Source organism: Macaca mulatta, chromosome 3, assembly GCF_049350105.2.
Source record: "Macaca mulatta isolate MMU2019108-1 chromosome 3, T2T-MMU8v2.0, whole genome shotgun sequence".
NCBI lineage: Eukaryota > Metazoa > Chordata > Mammalia > Primates > Cercopithecidae > Macaca > Macaca mulatta.
In genome coordinates, this window is record NC_133408.1 from 170,055,356 (window position 1) to 170,073,618 (window position 18,263).

At 52.7% G+C, this 18,263-nt stretch overlaps 1 protein-coding gene across 1 annotated transcript; it reads left to right on the forward strand.

Annotated features, from left to right (window-relative positions):
* The first annotated feature begins 9,923 nt into the window (after positions 1 to 9,923).
* CPA1 (carboxypeptidase A1) lies at positions 9,924 to 17,741 on the forward strand. Its single transcript, XM_001096893.5, has 10 exons — positions 9,924 to 10,174; positions 10,687 to 10,768; positions 11,226 to 11,459; positions 11,728 to 11,829; positions 13,011 to 13,112; positions 13,304 to 13,414; positions 14,153 to 14,243; positions 14,763 to 14,962; positions 15,455 to 15,539; positions 17,457 to 17,741. Exons 1-10 carry the CDS (start codon positions 10,110 to 10,112, stop codon positions 17,642 to 17,644), a joined length of 1,260 nt encoding a protein of 419 aa, XP_001096893.2. The 5' UTR covers positions 9,924 to 10,109; the 3' UTR covers positions 17,645 to 17,741.
* The last annotated feature ends 522 nt before the right edge of the window (positions 17,742 to 18,263 follow it).

An 18,263-nucleotide genomic window follows, 5' to 3' on the forward strand; every position in this document is an offset into this window, starting at 1 on the left:
GAGTCTGTGATTGTAACTTTTATGCTCTCTATACAAATATTTTTGTTTTTATTTCATCCTCTTGGGGAGGGTATTCCTGGTATTAATAAGTTCATTTTTTTAGGTAAGGAAAGCAAGGTTTGGAAATGTTTTAAAAGTCATACAAGGCCACGTGGAGAGAAAATTGTTGAGAAAGATTTGAACTTGGGTTTGTCGAACTCCAAAACCACTGTAACCATTTGTTCAAGCGCGGCCAGTGGCCCATCTGCAGCACAATCCAGGGATACTTGTTTAACAGGAAGGGATCTGGTTCCATCTCCAGACTGAATTAGAATATCTGGGGCTAGACACCCCAAATCTGCATTTTTACCAACTGCCCAAGGGGTTCTGAGGTATCTTCAAGTACCCACTGATCCCTGTTCCCCTGCCTCCCAGGAAGAATATATTCCAGTCAGCCTGGGGGGAGTTGGGCTTTGGGTCTCCCAGCTCTGCCATTGTGCACTGGGGCTGGAGGTGGCTGCTACAGAGGGAGGCCAGTCATTCTCTAGAGTACTTCCTGGGGGCTGCCTTGGCCCTAGCCTAAAGCAGTGTGGTCTGCAGACCACAGGCATCACATCACCTTGGAGCTTAGTCCCAGCCTTACTAAATCCAAGTCTCTGCGGGGTGGGACCTAGGAGATTCGAATGCCAAATTGCAGAAGAACTGGCCTAGGGGGCAGGAGGCCTGGACTCTGATGAGCTTCCCAGTAACAGCCAAAATAAACTCTTTTCTAGCACTTACAATGTGCCAGGCACAGTGCCAAGTGCATTAGGGGATTCAACACGTCGCCTCCTCACAGCTCTCAGAAGCAGGACTATTACTGTCCTTATTTTCAGACAAGGAAGTGACTCAGGCTCAGAGAGGATAGTCGCTGAAAGGCACACAGGTCCTGAGTGGCAGGGCTGGGACTGACCTGCAGGCTGGTAGATCATCATCTGCTTTCAGGACCTGAACCCGACTCACGGCCAAGGCTCTGCAGGATCAGGGACGAGGAACTTGTTCTCACAGCCAGCTTGGCCAGATCTCTGAGCAGCCATCAAGCTCACAAAAGTTGAGGCTGAAACTGCTGTCCAGACAGAGGTCTTCTTTTTTTTTTTTTTTTTTTGAGACGGAGTTTTGCTCTTGCTGCCCAAGGCATGATCTTGGCTCACCGCAACCTCTGCCTGCCGGGTTCAAGTGATTCTCCTGCCTCAGCCTCCTGAGTAGCTGGGATTAAGGCATGTGCCACCATGCTAGGCTAATTCTGTATTTTTAGTAGAGACGGGGTTTCTCCGTGTTGGTCAGGCTGGTTTCGAACGCCCGACCTCAGGTGATCTGTCCCCCTCGGCCTCCCAAAGGCTGAGCCACTGCGCCTGGCCCCAGATGGAGGTCTTCTTAAAAAGCCCAAGGCGCTACCTGGTGGCCCTGTCTACCTCTCCTGCCTTGTGCCAGTTCCTCTTGCCTCCCTGCTCACCAGCTCCAACCTCCCCGGCTCCTCTCAGTTCCCTCAACACCAATGCTCCTGTCTAGCGGCCCCACTGGTGGCTTTGTGTGTGCTGCTTTCCTGGAACATTCTTTCCTCCCTCTCTCCTCCTTCAATGTCCTTTCCTCACAAATCCTAGGACCACCCACTGGAAGTAGAGCTTCTCCTGTTATTCTCTTTTCCAATACTTCATTTATTTCCTTCAGAGCAATGCAATGATAATAAATAACTAATTGACCTCTTAGTCTACTGCTGTCTGTCACCCTCCTCGTGTGTGAGCTACATGAGGGCAGGGGCCGTGTCTGTGTTGCTCACTCTCTCTGCCCCTGTCAGCACCAGGCACACAGAAGATTATATTTGTTAAAGGACTGTTTCTCCTCAGCCTAGTAAAATTAGGACTAGGTTTCACTTTATGTGGCAGAAGTCCACCTTACTGTGGCTTAACCAGATAGGGGTTTTATTTCTGTCATATAACAAGTAGCCATGTGAGGTGGGCAGTCTAGGGCTGGACAGTGACTCCTGGATGTACTGGGGACCCAGACCCTTCTGATCTCTTCTGCTTCACCATTCTGCTCTATTTTGACCTCTACTTTCAAGATGGCTGCTCTACCTCCCTTGTGATGGAATTCCAGGCAGGAAGAGCGAGGGGCAAACAAGTGAGCCAGCAGAGGTGGTGGGTCCAGAGACTTTGCCTTACACTATATTTGTTGAAACTGTGTCATGTGGCCATGCCCAACTGCAAGGGAGACTGGAAAATTGTTCTATAGCTGGGCATATTGCTGCCCCAAAGAAAACTGGAGTTCTGTGGGCAAGGAGGAAGGGAAGAACGGATTATTTGGAAGGAGCCAGCAGAATCTGCAGCAGCTTCTCTGAGGGGCAGGGAGGATCTGAAGAGGCCTCAGAATCTGTTTCCTGCTCTAGTTTATCAAGGACTTAATCCTAAAGCCATATAATTTTCCAGATGTTTTAGCCCAACCCGCTCATTTTTACAGTTATGAAGACAGGGGCCTCTGGATCACAAGATTTGCACAAGGCCCCACGTGAATTTAACAGCTGGGAGAAGACTAAAGCCAGGGGGGTGCTCTAGTCCCAGCCCCACTGTGGCTTCCTTCCACCACAGATTGAGGGCCCACCCCTCTGGGTCTCCTCAGCCTTCAGCAAGCCCAGAGAGTTGATGGCGGGGGTTTAAGTTTATCAAATAAAAGCTCTAGATGTAGACAAGCAAGTTGTAGAGCTGTTACAGAAGAGCCTTCTCCTTTTTATAAACCTTGAACGTTTTCCCCCCCTTTTCTGAAGTATATAATGCTAAACAGCAGCTCCGTTTTTCAACATACTGCTTGGTGGTGGTTTCTTTTTTTTTTTTTTTCCAACAAACTGCTCTTTTTAGGTATGTTTTTTCATCCTTTACACCAGCAAAATTTATGAGCATTTATTTAAAAGAAAAAAGCATTGGAAAAACTGAAGAGAGAAAGAGCAATTCTACATATGGAAAGCTATAAAGAACCACAGCAAATGTGCTGCGGTTATTGCTTTCTTAAAAAAACAAACCAGGCAGGCAGTTTGGAATGTGAGGGGCCTGTGTGAGGCCAGGCTGGCCGGGAGGCCGCGGGGGCTGGGCCGGTGGCAGGGATCCAGGGAGTGCAGTGAGGGGCCCTTCACACCCCAATCCTCCTCCATGGCCCCTCTGACCGCTCCAGCGAGAAACAGGGCCAGACAGAAAAAGACTTTACTGAGAACATTTAATTTAATGTAAAAACGTTCCTTTAGGAAAACAAGAAGGCCCAGGCAGCCGGTCAGCACAGGCTGGGAGAGAATGCAGCAAACATGGGGCCTGTCGCAGCTTCCCAGACTGGTGGTGGGGACCACACCAGCACAGAGTCAACAGCAGGCAGGAGGAGGCCTGTGGGGCTCCAGGGCCAGAGGCTAGGACGGGCAAGCCAAACCGGATTTGGGAAACGTGTTATCATTTCCAAGGACTGTCCTGAGTACGTGGGGTTGGAGAACCTTGAAGGCCAAACAAGCTGCCTGGATTTGTCCTTCCGGACACCTCCCCGCCCATTATTTATTGCTGTCACTTTGTTGACGTTCCAGAGCCGGGCCTGGCTGCTGCGGCTCCCAGACCCGGTCCCAGGCATGTTGGGACACGGGCCGGCTGGGCTCTGTGGAATGTTCCCAGGCAACAGGTCCACTTCCTGGGTTGCAGCCGTGGGTCCTGCTAATACCCCTTCTGTAGCAGACTCCTCCTGCCCTGTCCTCCAGCATGGCCCACCTGCGTGGGACAGGTCTGCCCCACATCTCAAACTTGGGGGGCAAAAAATGTGGAGGAGGCCCCTGAAGGAGAACTCCAGCCTGCTTGGTTGACTGAGGTTCTTCTTCCCTGAGCTTCTAGGATGTCCTTAGTGTGAGAATCCATTTCCTCTGGTCGTCCCTTGCCAGCCTCTTGCTCTGGGGCCTGCAGTTCACCTCTTGCTCTCTCCTAACCAGCTCTGCCAAGCTCTGCAGCTCTCCGTCCGCCTTCCTTCCCTGTCAGACCACCTCTCTCAATTCCCCAAAGCATGGCTAAGACCATGGGGTAACAGTTCCCACAACTTTACTTAGGATATGGAAGGAACATACAATATAGAAAATAAAACATGGAACCCGGACGCTGGATGTGTCTGGTGTTGCAGCTGGTGGTTCATGTCCCACCACTGGTCACCCCAATAGGCCTTCACTCTCCTTGACCCTCAGCCAGCTCCCACACTGCTGGGGTGGCCTGTGCCCCCTCCCACAGTGCGGACGCCCCCCAGGTGCTCCTGATGCCTATCAGGCTCCCGGAACCCGAGGTGCACCCCTGCCCAATTCCTCTTAGTGGCAGATCTCCATTCTGAGACTGGGGCTCTGTTCTCAAAGTTCCCTAAAGACCCTGGACACTGGAGGGTTTCTCTCTTCAGGGGACCCTTCCATCAGAGAAAAATTCAGCTTCTACTTCCAGAGAAAAAATACCACTAGCCACTTTAAAGTTTGTTTGTTTTTCACTTTAAAGTTTTGACCATCCTGCAGCTTCAAAGAAAACACACCAATAGGCTCTGCTGGACACTCAGTTATAAAAGCAAAATTTAAGGAGGCCACTAACTGGACCTTGTCCTCTCAGCCTCCCACAACGCCCCCAAACCCTGGTGACCTCCCACTACCACAGCCTCAGCAGGATGCAGCCCCTCTCAACCCACACTGCCCTGGACGTGCATACCCACTGCAAGCCCCAGGCCCTCCCTGGCTCAATCCTTACCTCCCTGCAAACCTGGCATCCTCTCTCCACCCTTACCAGACCTGCCACCATGGCTTGATTTGTTTTGGGGTAAAAAATTTAAGTGTGTCAGATGCAGTGGCTTATGACTGTAATCCCAGCATCTTGGGAGGCTGAGGTGGGAGGATTGCTTGAACCGGGAGTTTGAGACCAGCCTGGGTAACATGGTGAGACCTCATCTCTAAAAAAAAAAACAAAAAAAACCTTAAAAAATTAGCAGGGCGTGGTGGCGTGCACCTGTAGTCCCAGCTACCTGGGAGTCTGAGACAGGAGGATCCCTTGAACTTAAGAATTCCAGGCAGCAATGAGCTATGATCACACCACTGCACTCCAGCCTGGGAAACAGGGTAAGATCCCATCTCAAAAAAAGAAAGAAAAAGAAAAAAAGAGAGAATAAGAAAAAAAGAAAACCCAAATATCCTAGCATTGTAAAGTGTCACCACAGGAAGGGACCACGGAGATTATTCTGACCAACTCCCCTATTTAATAGATGAGGAAACCGAGGCCCAGGTACGTGAAGTGACCTGCCCAAAGTCCTATAACGAGTTTGCAGCAAACCACTTAGAAAGTATTCCTGTTTTATTTTACTCTCTCCTGAAGTTAGAGAATGTCTTTGTATCACCTGTGCACTGTTCCCAGTCACATGTAACAGAAAACCAACTTGAAAAAGCTTGAGGAAAAGAAGAAATTAATTCATTGGCCCATCCAGAGAACTGGGGTTGGGGTGGGATGTCTAAGTCCACCTGAATCATGTGGCCTCAGAGTGGGCAAGGAGTGGTCTCTAGGGGAAAATGGAGGTGCTGTTATTAGAAGGAAGAGGCTACCAGGCAGGGTGATGAGAGTGAGAGGTATGCACTGCAGTCCCTGGGCAGTTTCTCAGGCTTCCCTTCCATCCGCACAACTGTGTCATGTCCAACCCTGAACACACCTAATGAAGGGAGGCAGCTGAAGTCTCATCTCACTATTACATCTGGCTCTTCTGACAGCACCCATCGTGTTCTCTACAGGGATCTTTCTCCACTGTCCCCTATTGATTCCTAATGTGGACAATGGGGACCAGTTCTCCTTTTGCTTCTTTGACAATCCATTTTCTAGGTTTCTGAGCATTGCCTTAGAGCCTCTGTCTACCATGTTTGGGGATGTTCTGGCAGCAGGGCTGTCATGGATAGTTGCCCAGTTTGTGCACTGCTCAAAGTCATCCTGCTGAGAGAAAAAGGGACTATACCTGCCCACCCAAGGAGGGGTGCTGATATGGGCTGGCTGTGTCCCCATTCTCTTCTTGAATTCCCATGTGTTGTGGGATAGACCCGGTGGGAAGTAATTGAATTATGGGGGCAGGTCTTTCCCATGCTGTTCTCCTGATAGTGAATAAGTCTCATGAGATCTGATGGTTTTTAAAAAGGGGAGTTTCCCTGCACAAACTCTCTTTGCCTGCTGCCATCCATGTAAGATGTGATTTGCTCCTCCTTGCCTTCCACCATGATCGTGAGGCTTCCCCAGCCATGTGGAACTGTTTAAGTCCAATCAACCCTCTTTCTTTTGCAAATTGCCCAGTCTCAGGTATATCTTTATCAGCAGTGTGAACATGGACCAAAATAGGTGCCTTTCTGCATTTTACACAAAGGCTCTGATAGGCTAGAATTGGTCCCCTTTTCTGAAAATGCAAACACTTTAAAAGCTTAATAGGTGCATCAGTTAGAATGCTTTTTTCAACAATAGAAACTCCAACTAACAAAAAAGAAAACTACATTCTTTCATATATATATACGACCTACATATATAGGTCATATATATATATATTTATATATATGTTTAGGTCTATATATGTATTTCATATATATATAGACCTAAACATATATATAAACATACATATATATAGTCTGAAGGTGAGTCAACAGACCTGACAGTATCCAGAGAAAGGTGCCCTCTTTTTGGGAGTGGGGAAACCTTTTCTAGAAGCTTCCTCACAGGCCTCCTCTCATGTCTCATTGGCAAAGCTGGGTCATGTGCCCACCTTTAAACCACTGACTTGCAAAAGCGAATAAGATTTCTTCAATTGTCTTAGACCAGTCAGAATTTGTCCCTGAGTTGGCAATGGCAGTGTTCCTGGGGGCAGATGCTGACTCACAATCTGGTTTGTTTAGCCAGGAAGAAAAGGGGAGGGACGCTGTGGGCCACAGTCAGCGAGGTTGCTGCAGGCCTCCCACTGTTTGCGTTCTGGCACTTGCCCATGACTCATTCTTGAATCTAGATCCCAGCCTGGTGGCTTCTTTCTCATGGCAATAGGTCCTGGTGCTCTATTTACCCAGCCCTCGGCCCGGTGGCCTCCATCTTTGCCCTTGCCTTGCTTGGACCAATGCGAAACCATCACATGGAGTGGGAAGGCAGAACCCTAGCCCTGTAACCTAGGTTACATTCTAGCAAATTGGCCTTTACCAAGAGGTACCTTTTTGACTTCCTGAGGTGGTCGGGAGGGGCCCGGAGCATCAAGCTTAGCCCGCACCCGAGACCCAAATTCCTCTGCCACGATGCTGTCCACTTTCTGCTGGTGCCGGCCCTGATGAACTTGTAGCATCAAATTCATCCTTTCCAGCCTCACAAAAAAATACATGACTCTTGGGCATCTTAAATTGCTGGCTGGAGGTACAAGAGGCTTCTCTGGTGAGTCTGCACCCTTTCCCCCAGGCTGCCCCCTTTTTCAGAGGTGTCATCTTTTCTGGAAGGAATTCACAAAAAGCCCAAGAACCAGCCAACATCCCCCAACATGTGTAGTGTGAGCAAAAGAGATTCAAAATTATAGGACAGCTTCATATTTAGGAATATTGTTTTTATAATGCAAACTAAAGGAAGACTCTACAAAACCTTCCTTCCCCATGGGGAGCAGGGTAGAGAAGCCCGAGGACCCTGTGGGGCACCAGGAGATGAGGAGTGGGGAAGACATGCCTCCTGGCCTGGGGTAATTGAATTATTTTTTTAATGTTTTAATTTCATTTTTAACTTTTTAGAGAGATGGGATCTCACTCTCTTGCCCAGGTTGGGGCAATCATGGCTAACTGCAGCCTTGGACTCCCAGGCTCAAGAGATCCTCCCATCCCAGCCTCCTGAGTAGCTGGGACTACAGGCGCCACCATGCCCAGCTAAGGAAGTTTACAGTCTCCATGGAGAGATAAAAATAACATTCTAGGAGCAATGAAGAAGAAATCAATGTGAGTTTGTGTTCAAGCACTAAATAGTGTGATGAACACCTTTCCCCACCTGGCAAAATCCTGTCACTAAGACAAGTTAAGCCGGGCATGGTGGCCCAAGCCTAGAATCCCAACACTTTCGGAGGCCAAGGTGGGAGGGTTGTGTGAGCCCAGGAGTTCGAGACCAGCCTGAGCAACATAGCAAGACTCCATCTCTACAATAAAAATTTTAAAACTAGCCAAGTGTGGTGGTGCACACCTATAGTCTCAGCTACTCGGGAGGCTGAGGTGGGAGGACCGCTTGAGCCCAGGAGGTTGAGCCTACAGTGAGCCATGATGGTGCCACTGCTCTCCAGCCTGGGTGACAGAGCAAGAACTTGTCCTAAAAAAAAAAAAGCCTAGGTCAAATGTCACCTTCTTGGTAAAGTCTTCCCTGGACTTTGTGCCGCAGTGTGTGTACTTTCAGCCCTCATGGTACTTTCATTACCACATCACAGAAAATGTGCTGTTTAGGTCTCTTGCAGGGAGGAGAGCAGTCCCCAAAAGTCCTTTGCACGTCTAATCCCGTATTGGTGACAGCTTCTTGGAGGACCTGTAGAGGACCAACAAGTTAGTTGGTTACTTCTGTCTTCCCAGCCTGACTGTGAGCTCCCTGAGGTCAGAGAACATCTGTATTCGGTGTTGTGTCCGTGTGGAGCACAGTACTTGGCCCAGAAGAATAAGTATTGATTGAATAAATCGACAAAGGGGTGAGCATTTAGAGAAGGAGCAGACAGGTGAGCCAGGAAGCAGCCGGAGGAAGCTCCAGCGAGCACTGCAGCCCTGCCAGGGGCCGGTGGGGCCAGCAAGGCTGTACAGGGGAGAGCAGGAGCCTCCGCACAGCCTCCACATCTGTTAAAAGCGGGTTTAGGGCTTTCTTACCTTCCTAGAGTTAGGCTCGGGAGAGAGTTGTGGGTAAATATAAGGGGGTCACTCTGCCTTGGCCTGGGAGGGTTGGCCAGCTAGGGGGTAGGGTAGGGAGGCAGTGGGAGTGGACAGAAACTAGAATGGGCACTATGGCTGTCACCAGTGCCCAAGGTCGGGGTCCTGACACAGAGCAGAGCCTCGAGATGGTGCCAGGAAAGCCCTGGGGGCCCCATGGATGAGGGTGGATTTGCTGGAGAAGTCTCTGGGGTGAGATCAGCATCCGGAACCCAGTGAATTCCCCTGCGTGGGTTCCGGTTTCTCCTGGATACTGTGCAGTCCCGACAGGGGTCTGAGTGGCTCCCCGCCGCCACATTTGCTATTCAGACGACATCTGGTTACTGTTTCTGTCAAGGGCAACCCTGACCTCAGGGCCCTGTAGCAGTGGGGGTGGAGGGAAATGCCGGCAAGGGTTAGGCTCGTGCCCCCGCTGCTGCTGTCCGGGCCAGCCCTAAGGCCAGCAGGAGGGGGCTGGGAAGTCCCACAGAGGGGGATGTGCCCCGCACAGGGTCAGGGCAGCCTGGGCAAAGCTGGCATGGTGAGAGGCCAAACAGACGTAAAAGGTTAGTCCACTCTGCTGGTCTCTCCAAGCCATCAGGGGCCGTGGGAGGAGGAGGTGTCAGGCACTCTGCAGGTATCTGTGCCTCACACAGGTCTAATGGGGGAAAGCCTGGGCCTGCCCAAAGCCACTGTGGGGACAAGAGAGGGCAGAGGCCCGGCTTGCTCGATCCCAGGAATGAAAGGCTGGTGCTCAGGAGCACGGAACAAGGAGACGCCTAGAATGAGGCCCCAGCGGCAGCGACCACTTGGAGTCCTGGCTCCTTCTCCGCTGCCCAGTGGGCAAACAGAACCGCAGCTTTAGGCTGTGGGCAGGCAGAGTCCTGGCTGGGACTCCAGGAGGCCTCGAGCCCCCGCTGACCCTCAGGCCCCGCTGACCGTCAGGCCCTGCTGACCCCAGATGGTCGGGGGTGGAGCTCTGGCTTATCTCTCCAGCTGCCCAGTTCCCTGCCACTTTATCAGGGAGGGTGAGAGGGTGTCAGAGCTCAGAACTCCCACCCCAGCCTCCCCGTGGGACTGGACCCAGGTGCTGGGGGAGAACAGCCCTCGGGAGCAGCCAGGAGTCCTCGGTACTGGGAGGGTTTAAAAGCCGGGGGGCCGAGTCGGCGTCAGTCTGACCTTCCCTCCCGGCGGCAGCATGCGGGGGTTGCTGGTGTTGAGTGTCCTGCTGGGGGCTGTCTTTGGCAAGGAGGAATTTGTGGGGTACGGATGCGGAGAGGAGGGGGTGCTCTCTGAGGGTGATGCGGAGGACTCAGCCTCCAACCAGTGGAGGAGACAGACAGACAGACACATGGCAACACAGCCAGAGAGGATGGCCTGGCACCACCTGGGACAGCTGGCAGACGAGGAACCAGGGTTGGGAAGAGGTTGTGTCTCCCAAGACAGTCTCCTGAGCCCTGGAGAAATCTGAGCTCTGAGGAGGGTTTTCAGGAGAGGAGAAAGGAGGCGGCCTGGCTGGCTTGGAACAGAGAAATAGTTCAAACTGGGATCGAGACAGTAACAATGTCTAGAAGTTTCTAAAGATGGGGAGAGAAGGGGTGAGGGAACCCAGGCCTCTCCTTGCTGAGACCCTCAGTGCTTTCTCCTGCCTAGCCCAGAGGACCAGGCCCAGTCCAGGGATTCTGGGCTGCTGCCTCCCTCCTGCACCTGGGGAGTGCTCATGGCCAGGGCAGGTGTGGTCTTGGGTGCTCACTCCCCACTCCCACTCTGCCCAGGCATCAGGTGCTCCGAATCTCTGCAGCCGATGAGGCTCAGGTGCAGAAGGTGAAGGAGCTGGAGGACCTGGAGCATCTGCAGGTCAGAAAAGGGGAAAAGGGCTCTCCGAGGCCCCAGGGTATCAGCTGGGGCCACCCCAGGTCCCCACCAGCCTCTGCGGCCAGCTGTGCCTGAGCGCTCTCCACCCAACAAGGAGACATGGAATTGACCCTGTTAGGAAGCGACTTCAACCCCACAGCTCCAGAGTCTTGCTGCCCTTGAGCACTAGGCAATGTGCCAGCCCCTTTCCAGTTCCTCCCTCTGCCTTACTGTCTCAAAGGCCTCTCACTCTGCTCCTGGGCCATTTCCCTGACTACACCGGACTCTCCAGTCCCCAGGGTTTCCCCGTCTTTCTCTGCCCCTATTACCCCTGTCCCACCCCCAATTATATGAGAACTTCTGGCACCAACAGCCCCTCCCAGGCCGGCCCTGTCCCTGCCTGCTGTCCTGGCTGCTGCCCCCAGCCCGCTGTGACCGTGCCGGCTCTTGTCCTCCCCAGCTGGACTTCTGGAGGGGCCCTGCCCACCCTGGCTCCCCCATCGACGTCCGAGTGCCCTTCCCCAGCATCCAGGCGGTCAAGATCTTTCTGGAGTCCAATGGCATCAGCTATGACACCATGATTGAGGACGTGCAGTCGCTGCTGGACGAGGAGCAGGAGCAGATGTTCGCCTTCCGGTCCCGAGCGCGCTCCACCGACACCTTTAACTACGCCACCTACCACACCCTGGAGGAGGTGAGGGCGCCCCTAGCGGCCGCTCCCCGCAGCAACCAGCTCTTCATCATGGCTGGCAGGAACGGGGCAGGGGCAGGGCCAGGGCCAGGGCCAGGGCCAGGGCCAGCCTGGGTGTGCGCAGCACCTGCTCTGTTTCCATGTGGCCTGTGTGGTCGTAGCTCCATTGCATTGCAGGGCTCGCAGCAGGCTGGGATGGTGGAGCTGCTAAGGGAAGCATCTGGGTACCCAGAAGCTATTAAGGCCAGTCGTCTCTTCTTTCCCACCTCAGATCTATGACTTCCTGGACCTGCTGGTGGCGGAAAACCCACAACTTGTCAGCAAGATCCAGATTGGCAACACCTATGAAGGGCGTCCCATTTACGTGCTGAAGGTAACATCCACATGTGGACATACACACAGGAGAATGGACCCACACGTGGCATCCGTGATGGGCGTGGGCTGTCACGGAGAAATGACGGTCCCAGGGAACACGCTGTTAGATGGACTCCCCATGCAGACATTTGGAAAGGCCTGAGTCTCCACCCTGGTCTTCATGTGTGTACCCCTGCCCATACACAAACTCTTAGGTGATCCAGTGTTTCCAATCAAGCGTCACATTGTGGAAGGTATTGTGGAGTCTGGGTAGTCCAGATAAAGTGTTTTCTTGAGACAGAGTCTCACTCTGTCACCAGACTGGAGTGCAGTGGTGTGATCTCAGCTCACTGCAAGCTCCGCCTCCTGGGTTCATGCAGTTCTCCTGCCTCGGCCTCCAGAGTAGCTGAGGCTACAAGCAGGCACCACCATGCCCGGATATTTTTTTTTTTTTTTTTTTTTTTGAGACGGAGTCTCGCTCTGTCACCCAGGCTGGAGTACAGTGGTGCAGTGGCACGATCTCTGCTCACTACAACCTCCGTCTCCTGGGTTCAAGCGATTCCCCTGCCTCAGCCTCCCAAGTAGCTGGGATTCCAGGTGCCTGCCACCACGTCTGGCTAATTTTTTGTATTTTTAGCAGAGACAGGGTTTCACAGTATTAGCCAGGATGGTCTCGATCTCCTGACCTCATGATCCGCCTGCCTCAGCCTCCCAAAGTGCTGGGATTACAGGCATGAGCCACTGCGCCTGGCCAATAATTTTTATTTTTTAGTAGAGACAGGGTTTCGCCATGTTGCCCTGGCTGGTCTCAAACTCCTGGGCTCAAGTGATCTACCCACCTCAGCCTTCCAAAGTGCTGGGATTTCAGGTGTGAGCCACCACGCCTGACCCAGAGAAAGTGTTTTATTTGTGATGTCCCCCAGAGAACTGTCCAAGCAGCAGAACAGCGGAAGGGCCAGGGGCCTGGTCAAGTAATATTCACCCCAAGCTTGGGCTGAGGGCAGGAGGCTAGGCTCTGTGGGATCCCTGTCCAGCCCCCAGCCCCACACCCATCTGAGTGATGGCCCCACAAGCAGAGCCTTTACCTGAGATACACAGAGAGCAGGTGGTCTCTGGCCCGGATTGGGGTCTCCTTCAGGGCAGCAAGATGAGGCCCCAGCTGTGAAATTTCCTCTGATCACTCCTCTGCTTCCTCTCCAGTTCAGCACGGGGGGCAGTAAGCGTCCAGCCATCTGGATCGACACAGGCATCCATTCCCGGGAGTGGGTCACCCAGGCCAGTGGGGTCTGGTTTGCAAAGAAGGTAAGGTCGGGGAGGTGAGGAGGGCTCTCACCTGGTGGGGCGTTAGTGTCCAAGGCCCCCAGAAGCCTGGGCCTCCCTTTGCCCATCCAGAAGCAGTGACCACAGAGGACATGGGGGAAGGTATCCATTGCTGTGACTTGGCAGATGCCTGGCCCAGCCTACGCTGCCCCTCTGCCCCTCTAACCCCCCAGATCACTCAAGACTATGGGCAGGATGCAGCTTTCACCGCCATTCTCGACACCATGGACATCTTCCTGGAGATCGTCACCAACCCTGATGGCTTTGCCTTCACCCACAGCAAGGTACCGGCCTTCTCCTGTCCTTGGGGGAAGCGGGATGGGCCTCTGGCTTCTAAGCCGCACAAGTAGCTCACACCTAATCTCAACCCCAGATGTCAAGGGAGGAGCAACCAGACCTGTGCTCCTAGCCGAGGGTGTCTCAACTGTGGCATGATTGGCATTTGGGGTGAATGATTCTTTGTCATGGGGGCTGTCCTGTGCATCCAAGGTGTTTCTAGTATCCTAACCTTATACCCATTCAGTGCCAGTAGGAGCCCCCTCTCCAGTGGTGACAACCAAAATGTCTTCAGCTATTGCAAAATATCTCAGAGGAGGGTCAAGATTGTCCCCAGTGGAGGCCCACTGCCCCAGACCTTACTTCCTGGTCCTACTTCTGTTTTTATGGCAAATAAAACATCCGACTAATGACACAGGGCCACAGTCTTGGCGGGGGACACCTCGCGGCTTCTTGGCCACATAGAACCCTCTGGCCAAATGCCATCCTATGGCCTTCCCCACTCTCCTTCACCTGATGCCCCCTCTGCTGATCTTCCTCCCCGACAACCAGCTGGGAGTGGATCCCATCCCAAGCTGTGCCTGCAGCTCAGCTCCCTATGAGGGCACTAGTGTTGAGGGCTTCCGCCTCCAGGGAGCCCTCCCCTGAGTCCACTCTGCTCTCTGCAGCCTCTGAACCACCCCCACCCAGCACCATGACGAGCGCCACATGTGCCTCGGGGTGGCTGATCCTGTTTTCTTCCTCAGGATCGCATGTGGCGCAAGACTCGGTCCCACACAGCAGGCTCCCTCTGTGTTGGCGTGGACCCCAACAGGAACTGGGACGCTGGCTTTGGGTGTAAGGCCCAGAGTGTCTTGGGAACAAGGATGGGACGGCCTGGAATGGCTCCTCACCACTGCTCTTGCTCCCGCCTCTCTCCTGCCCCTGCAGTGAGGGGAGGTTGGGGGGTGGCAGCTCTGCCTCTGAGGGCTCTTGGGGATGGAGGCTGTGCTCTGAGAGTTGATTGTTACTTGTCTGTAAAAGGCAAGTTCCTTGCAAATGGGCAAAGGTCTGAAATCCTATCTAGGGGGCTTCTAGCTTAACCTCAAGTCCTCCCTCCTTGGCCACGTCTCTGTGAGAACCAGTCTCCACTGAGGAGCCCGTCTTCCGTCCCTGGGCGTGTCCATCAGCTCTGCCCAAACCAGGCTGGGAGGGCAGCACTCCCAGGTTATAGAAGGCCTCTGGGCTTTCCTGAATCCAGGGGTTGGAGTGAGCCCTTTCGTACCCGCCTCACCCCCAACTCCATGCAAAGAACTGGATTCCAGAAGCCACAGAAACTGGAGGAGCCACACCACCATGCCCTCTGTCCCCCCACAGTGGCCGGAGCCAGCAGCAACCCCTGCTCGCAGACTTACCATGGCAAGTTTGCCAATTCCGAAGTGGAGGTCAAGTCCATCGTGGACTTTGTGAAGGACCATGGGAACATCAAGGCCTTCATCTCCATCCACAGCTACTCCCAGCTCCTCCTGTATCCCTATGGCTACAAAACAGAACCGGCCCCTGACCAGGATGAGCTGGTAGGCACTGACCTTGGCTTGGTCCCTCATCCCCAAGGTGGCTTCGGACAGGCCTGGGCTTTCCCCAGTTAGACCTGCGTAAGGCACAGATACCTCCAGAGTGCCCGACACCTCTTCCTCCCGCAGACCCTGATGGCTTGGGAAGACCAGCAGGGTGGACTACCATTTTTTTCTGAGAAATCGAGGCACAGAGGTGATGGAGTCACTTCTGTCATGTGACAAAGCAAGGGGCAGGGCTAGACTTCGATCTTAGGCACCACATGTGGAGGTACATGTGACTGAAGGGAAGAGAAGGCCAGCTGGCCGTGCTGAAGGGCCAGAGAACTGTGCTGACAGGCCCCGGGCTGAGCTTGCAGGCTAAGCAGGCTCTGTGAGAGGCCCACGTCTGCAGGGTGCTTCTCCTGGGCTCCCCTGCCAGCCCCCAGACTACCCTGGCCATGCTGTTCCAGGAGCCTGGCCATGACAGGTGGCCTTGCTTGGTGTTTTGTCCAGGATCAGCTTTCCAAGGCTGCTGTGAAAGCCCTGGCCTCTCTCTACGGAACCAGCTTCAAGTATGGCAGCATCATCAAGGCAATTTGTAAGTGGCTGTGTGGTCTCTCTTGGTGGGCCTGTGAGGAACATCTGCTGGCTCTTCCTGACCACGGGAGTATCCCTCATGGAAGGAAGTAGCCAAGGGCGCCCAGATCTGCCAACTGCTGGCGAGGGCTGTTCTGAGGGGTGGGCAGTCCTTTTCCGGACATGAACTCTGCTCCCTTTGATACTTTCAGACAAATGTGAATTCCTCTGACAGCTCTTGTCCTCTTGTGTTAGGGCCAAGTCTAGTTTTTTGATTGGATGGGGTGGAAAGTCCTGCTGGGATTTGCAGATCACCAGGAAATTCAACTTAAAAAAACACTTCTCGGGGGCAGGGCGTAGTGGCTCACGCCTGTAATCCCGCACTTTGGGAGGCCGAGGCGGGTGGATCACGAGGTCAGGAGATTGAGACCATCCTGGCTAACACGGTGAAACCCCGTCTCTATTAAAACTGCAAAAAATTAGCCAGGCATGGTGGTGGGCGCCTGTAGTCCCAGCTACTCAGGAGGCTGAGGCACAAGAATTGCTTGAACCCGGGAGGCGGAGGTTGCAGTGAGCTGAGAGTGCACCACTGCACTCTAGCCTGGGCAAGAGAGCGAGACTCCATCTCAAAACAAAACAAAACAAACCAACAACAACAACAAAAAAAACAATTCTCCTCCAGTGCCCCTCAGTTAGAGAATAGGCCTGATTTATTCCTCACTTATTTATTCATGCACTGCCCCTGAGAGGAGCATTACTGAATCAAAATGGAATTAACTCAACAAATGTTAATTGAACATCTACTATGCACCAGGCCCTGTTTCATGCACTTGGGATATAGCCATGAATGAAATAAGCAAAGATCAGGGAACTTTCTAGCGAGGGAGACTGACAATGAACATAAATAAGTAAATGATACAGTATGGGAGGTGACAAATGCTGGGGACGAAAACTAAAACTAGACCCGGTGAGGTGAATCAGAAACACTGGGGGTGGAGGTGGAGCAAGTGGGTTGAAGGGCAGGCCTCACTGAGAGAGTGACATTTGGGCAAATATTGAAGGAAATGGGTGGAGGATGTGGCAGCCAGGAGGCTACCCAGCTAGGAAGAGCCTTCCAGGCAGAGGAACATTCTAGAGCAAAGGCTCTACAGTGTGGTCTGGCCAGGGATGTTGCTGGAACAACAAGACTGATGTGCCTGCCTCCAAGTACCTGAAGGTCGAAGCTGGGTAGAGGGCTGACGGGGATGAGCTGCGTACACACCTCACACGCTTCCTGCTTGAGTGCCTAGGTTTTGGTGGACAAGCGGGTCACAATCTTATCCAAGGTTGACCTCACTTTTGGACTCCAGGCCTTCTTTGGAAACTGATTCAACTCTGAGTCAAGGTTTTGCTTCATTCAACCTTGTCAAGTTAAATTCTGATATGCAGCCTACTGCTCCCTCCCGGGCCAATTCAAAAGTGGCTTCATTACCTGCTGTTAATTAGTTTCCCTGGCAAAGTTTCCTCCTAAAAGAAAGACAAGTGGCTTTTGCTTTGACTCTGGCTCTTTGCACTTTCCCCCTTGCAGACCAGAGCCCCAGGGGAACAAATCCTGGTTACCCAAGCAGGGAACTCGGGTGTATTTAGGGGCTTCACTGAAGTGGTTGTTGGACAGAGGCTGTTTTCAGAGGGGCTTGTGCAATTGCAGAGACTTTCTTGCATCCCTCAGTGAATAGGGGAACCATTGCTGGTCTCCTCTTTGGACCTCTTGGCTTAGATTTTTTAGTGGGAGTTTCTTGGAAGTGAGGCTGCTTGGTCAACAGCAGACCTTAGTAGACACTGACTCCACTCAGCATTGCACAAGGCACAGAGCTTTGGACAGTGTTGGATCGTTAACCCAACCCAAGTAAATGTTCCCAAAGTGATTGACCCTTTCTCTCCTGTTTTACTCCTGCCCCAGATCAAGCCAGTGGAAGCACTATTGACTGGACCTACAGCCAGGGCATCAAGTACTCCTTCACCTTTGAGCTCCGGGACACTGGGAACTACGGCTTCCTGCTGCCGGCCTCCCAGATCATCCCCACGGCCCGAGAGACGTGGCTGGCGCTTCTGACCATCATGGAGCACACCCTGAATCACCCCTACTGAGCTGACCCTTTGACACCCTTCTTGCCCTCCTCTCTGGCCCCACCCAGGCAACCAAATAAAGTTTGAGTGTACCAGGAACAGAATCCTGGGGCTTGCATGTGGAATGCATGTGGCACGTCTGCCTCTTCAAGCTGGGGCAAAAGTGATTTAGTTCCTGCAGGCCTCACTGGAAATGTGTGGGTGGTTGGACTAGATGACCCCTACATTCCCCTGCATTCCAACGTCCTGTGAAGTCGTATCCAAGTGGCGTCTGTTTTAATTAGACCACCCTGAGTTCAGCTCACCAGTGGGATGATTTGTTCATACCTTAGTAGCAAGCAGCAGCCACAGCTGCTAACCAAATGCCTGGCACCCCACAGTGGCGTGGAATTCAGCGTGTACAAAGGTCTAGCTAGCTGTGTCCGTTCATCTATAAAAGCAACAACCTGGAAGGTGAAATATAATAATCCAGGTGGCCACTGCTGTCCAAAATAGATGTTGCAGTCAAGTAAAACCGATTACTAAAGAGCAAAATATCCTTCCATTCCTGAATCAAATTGGAAGAAAACAATTGGGTTAAATAAAATCATTAACTGAAGATAAAGAACCAATCCAAAGGCCAATGCCAAGACATTTTAAG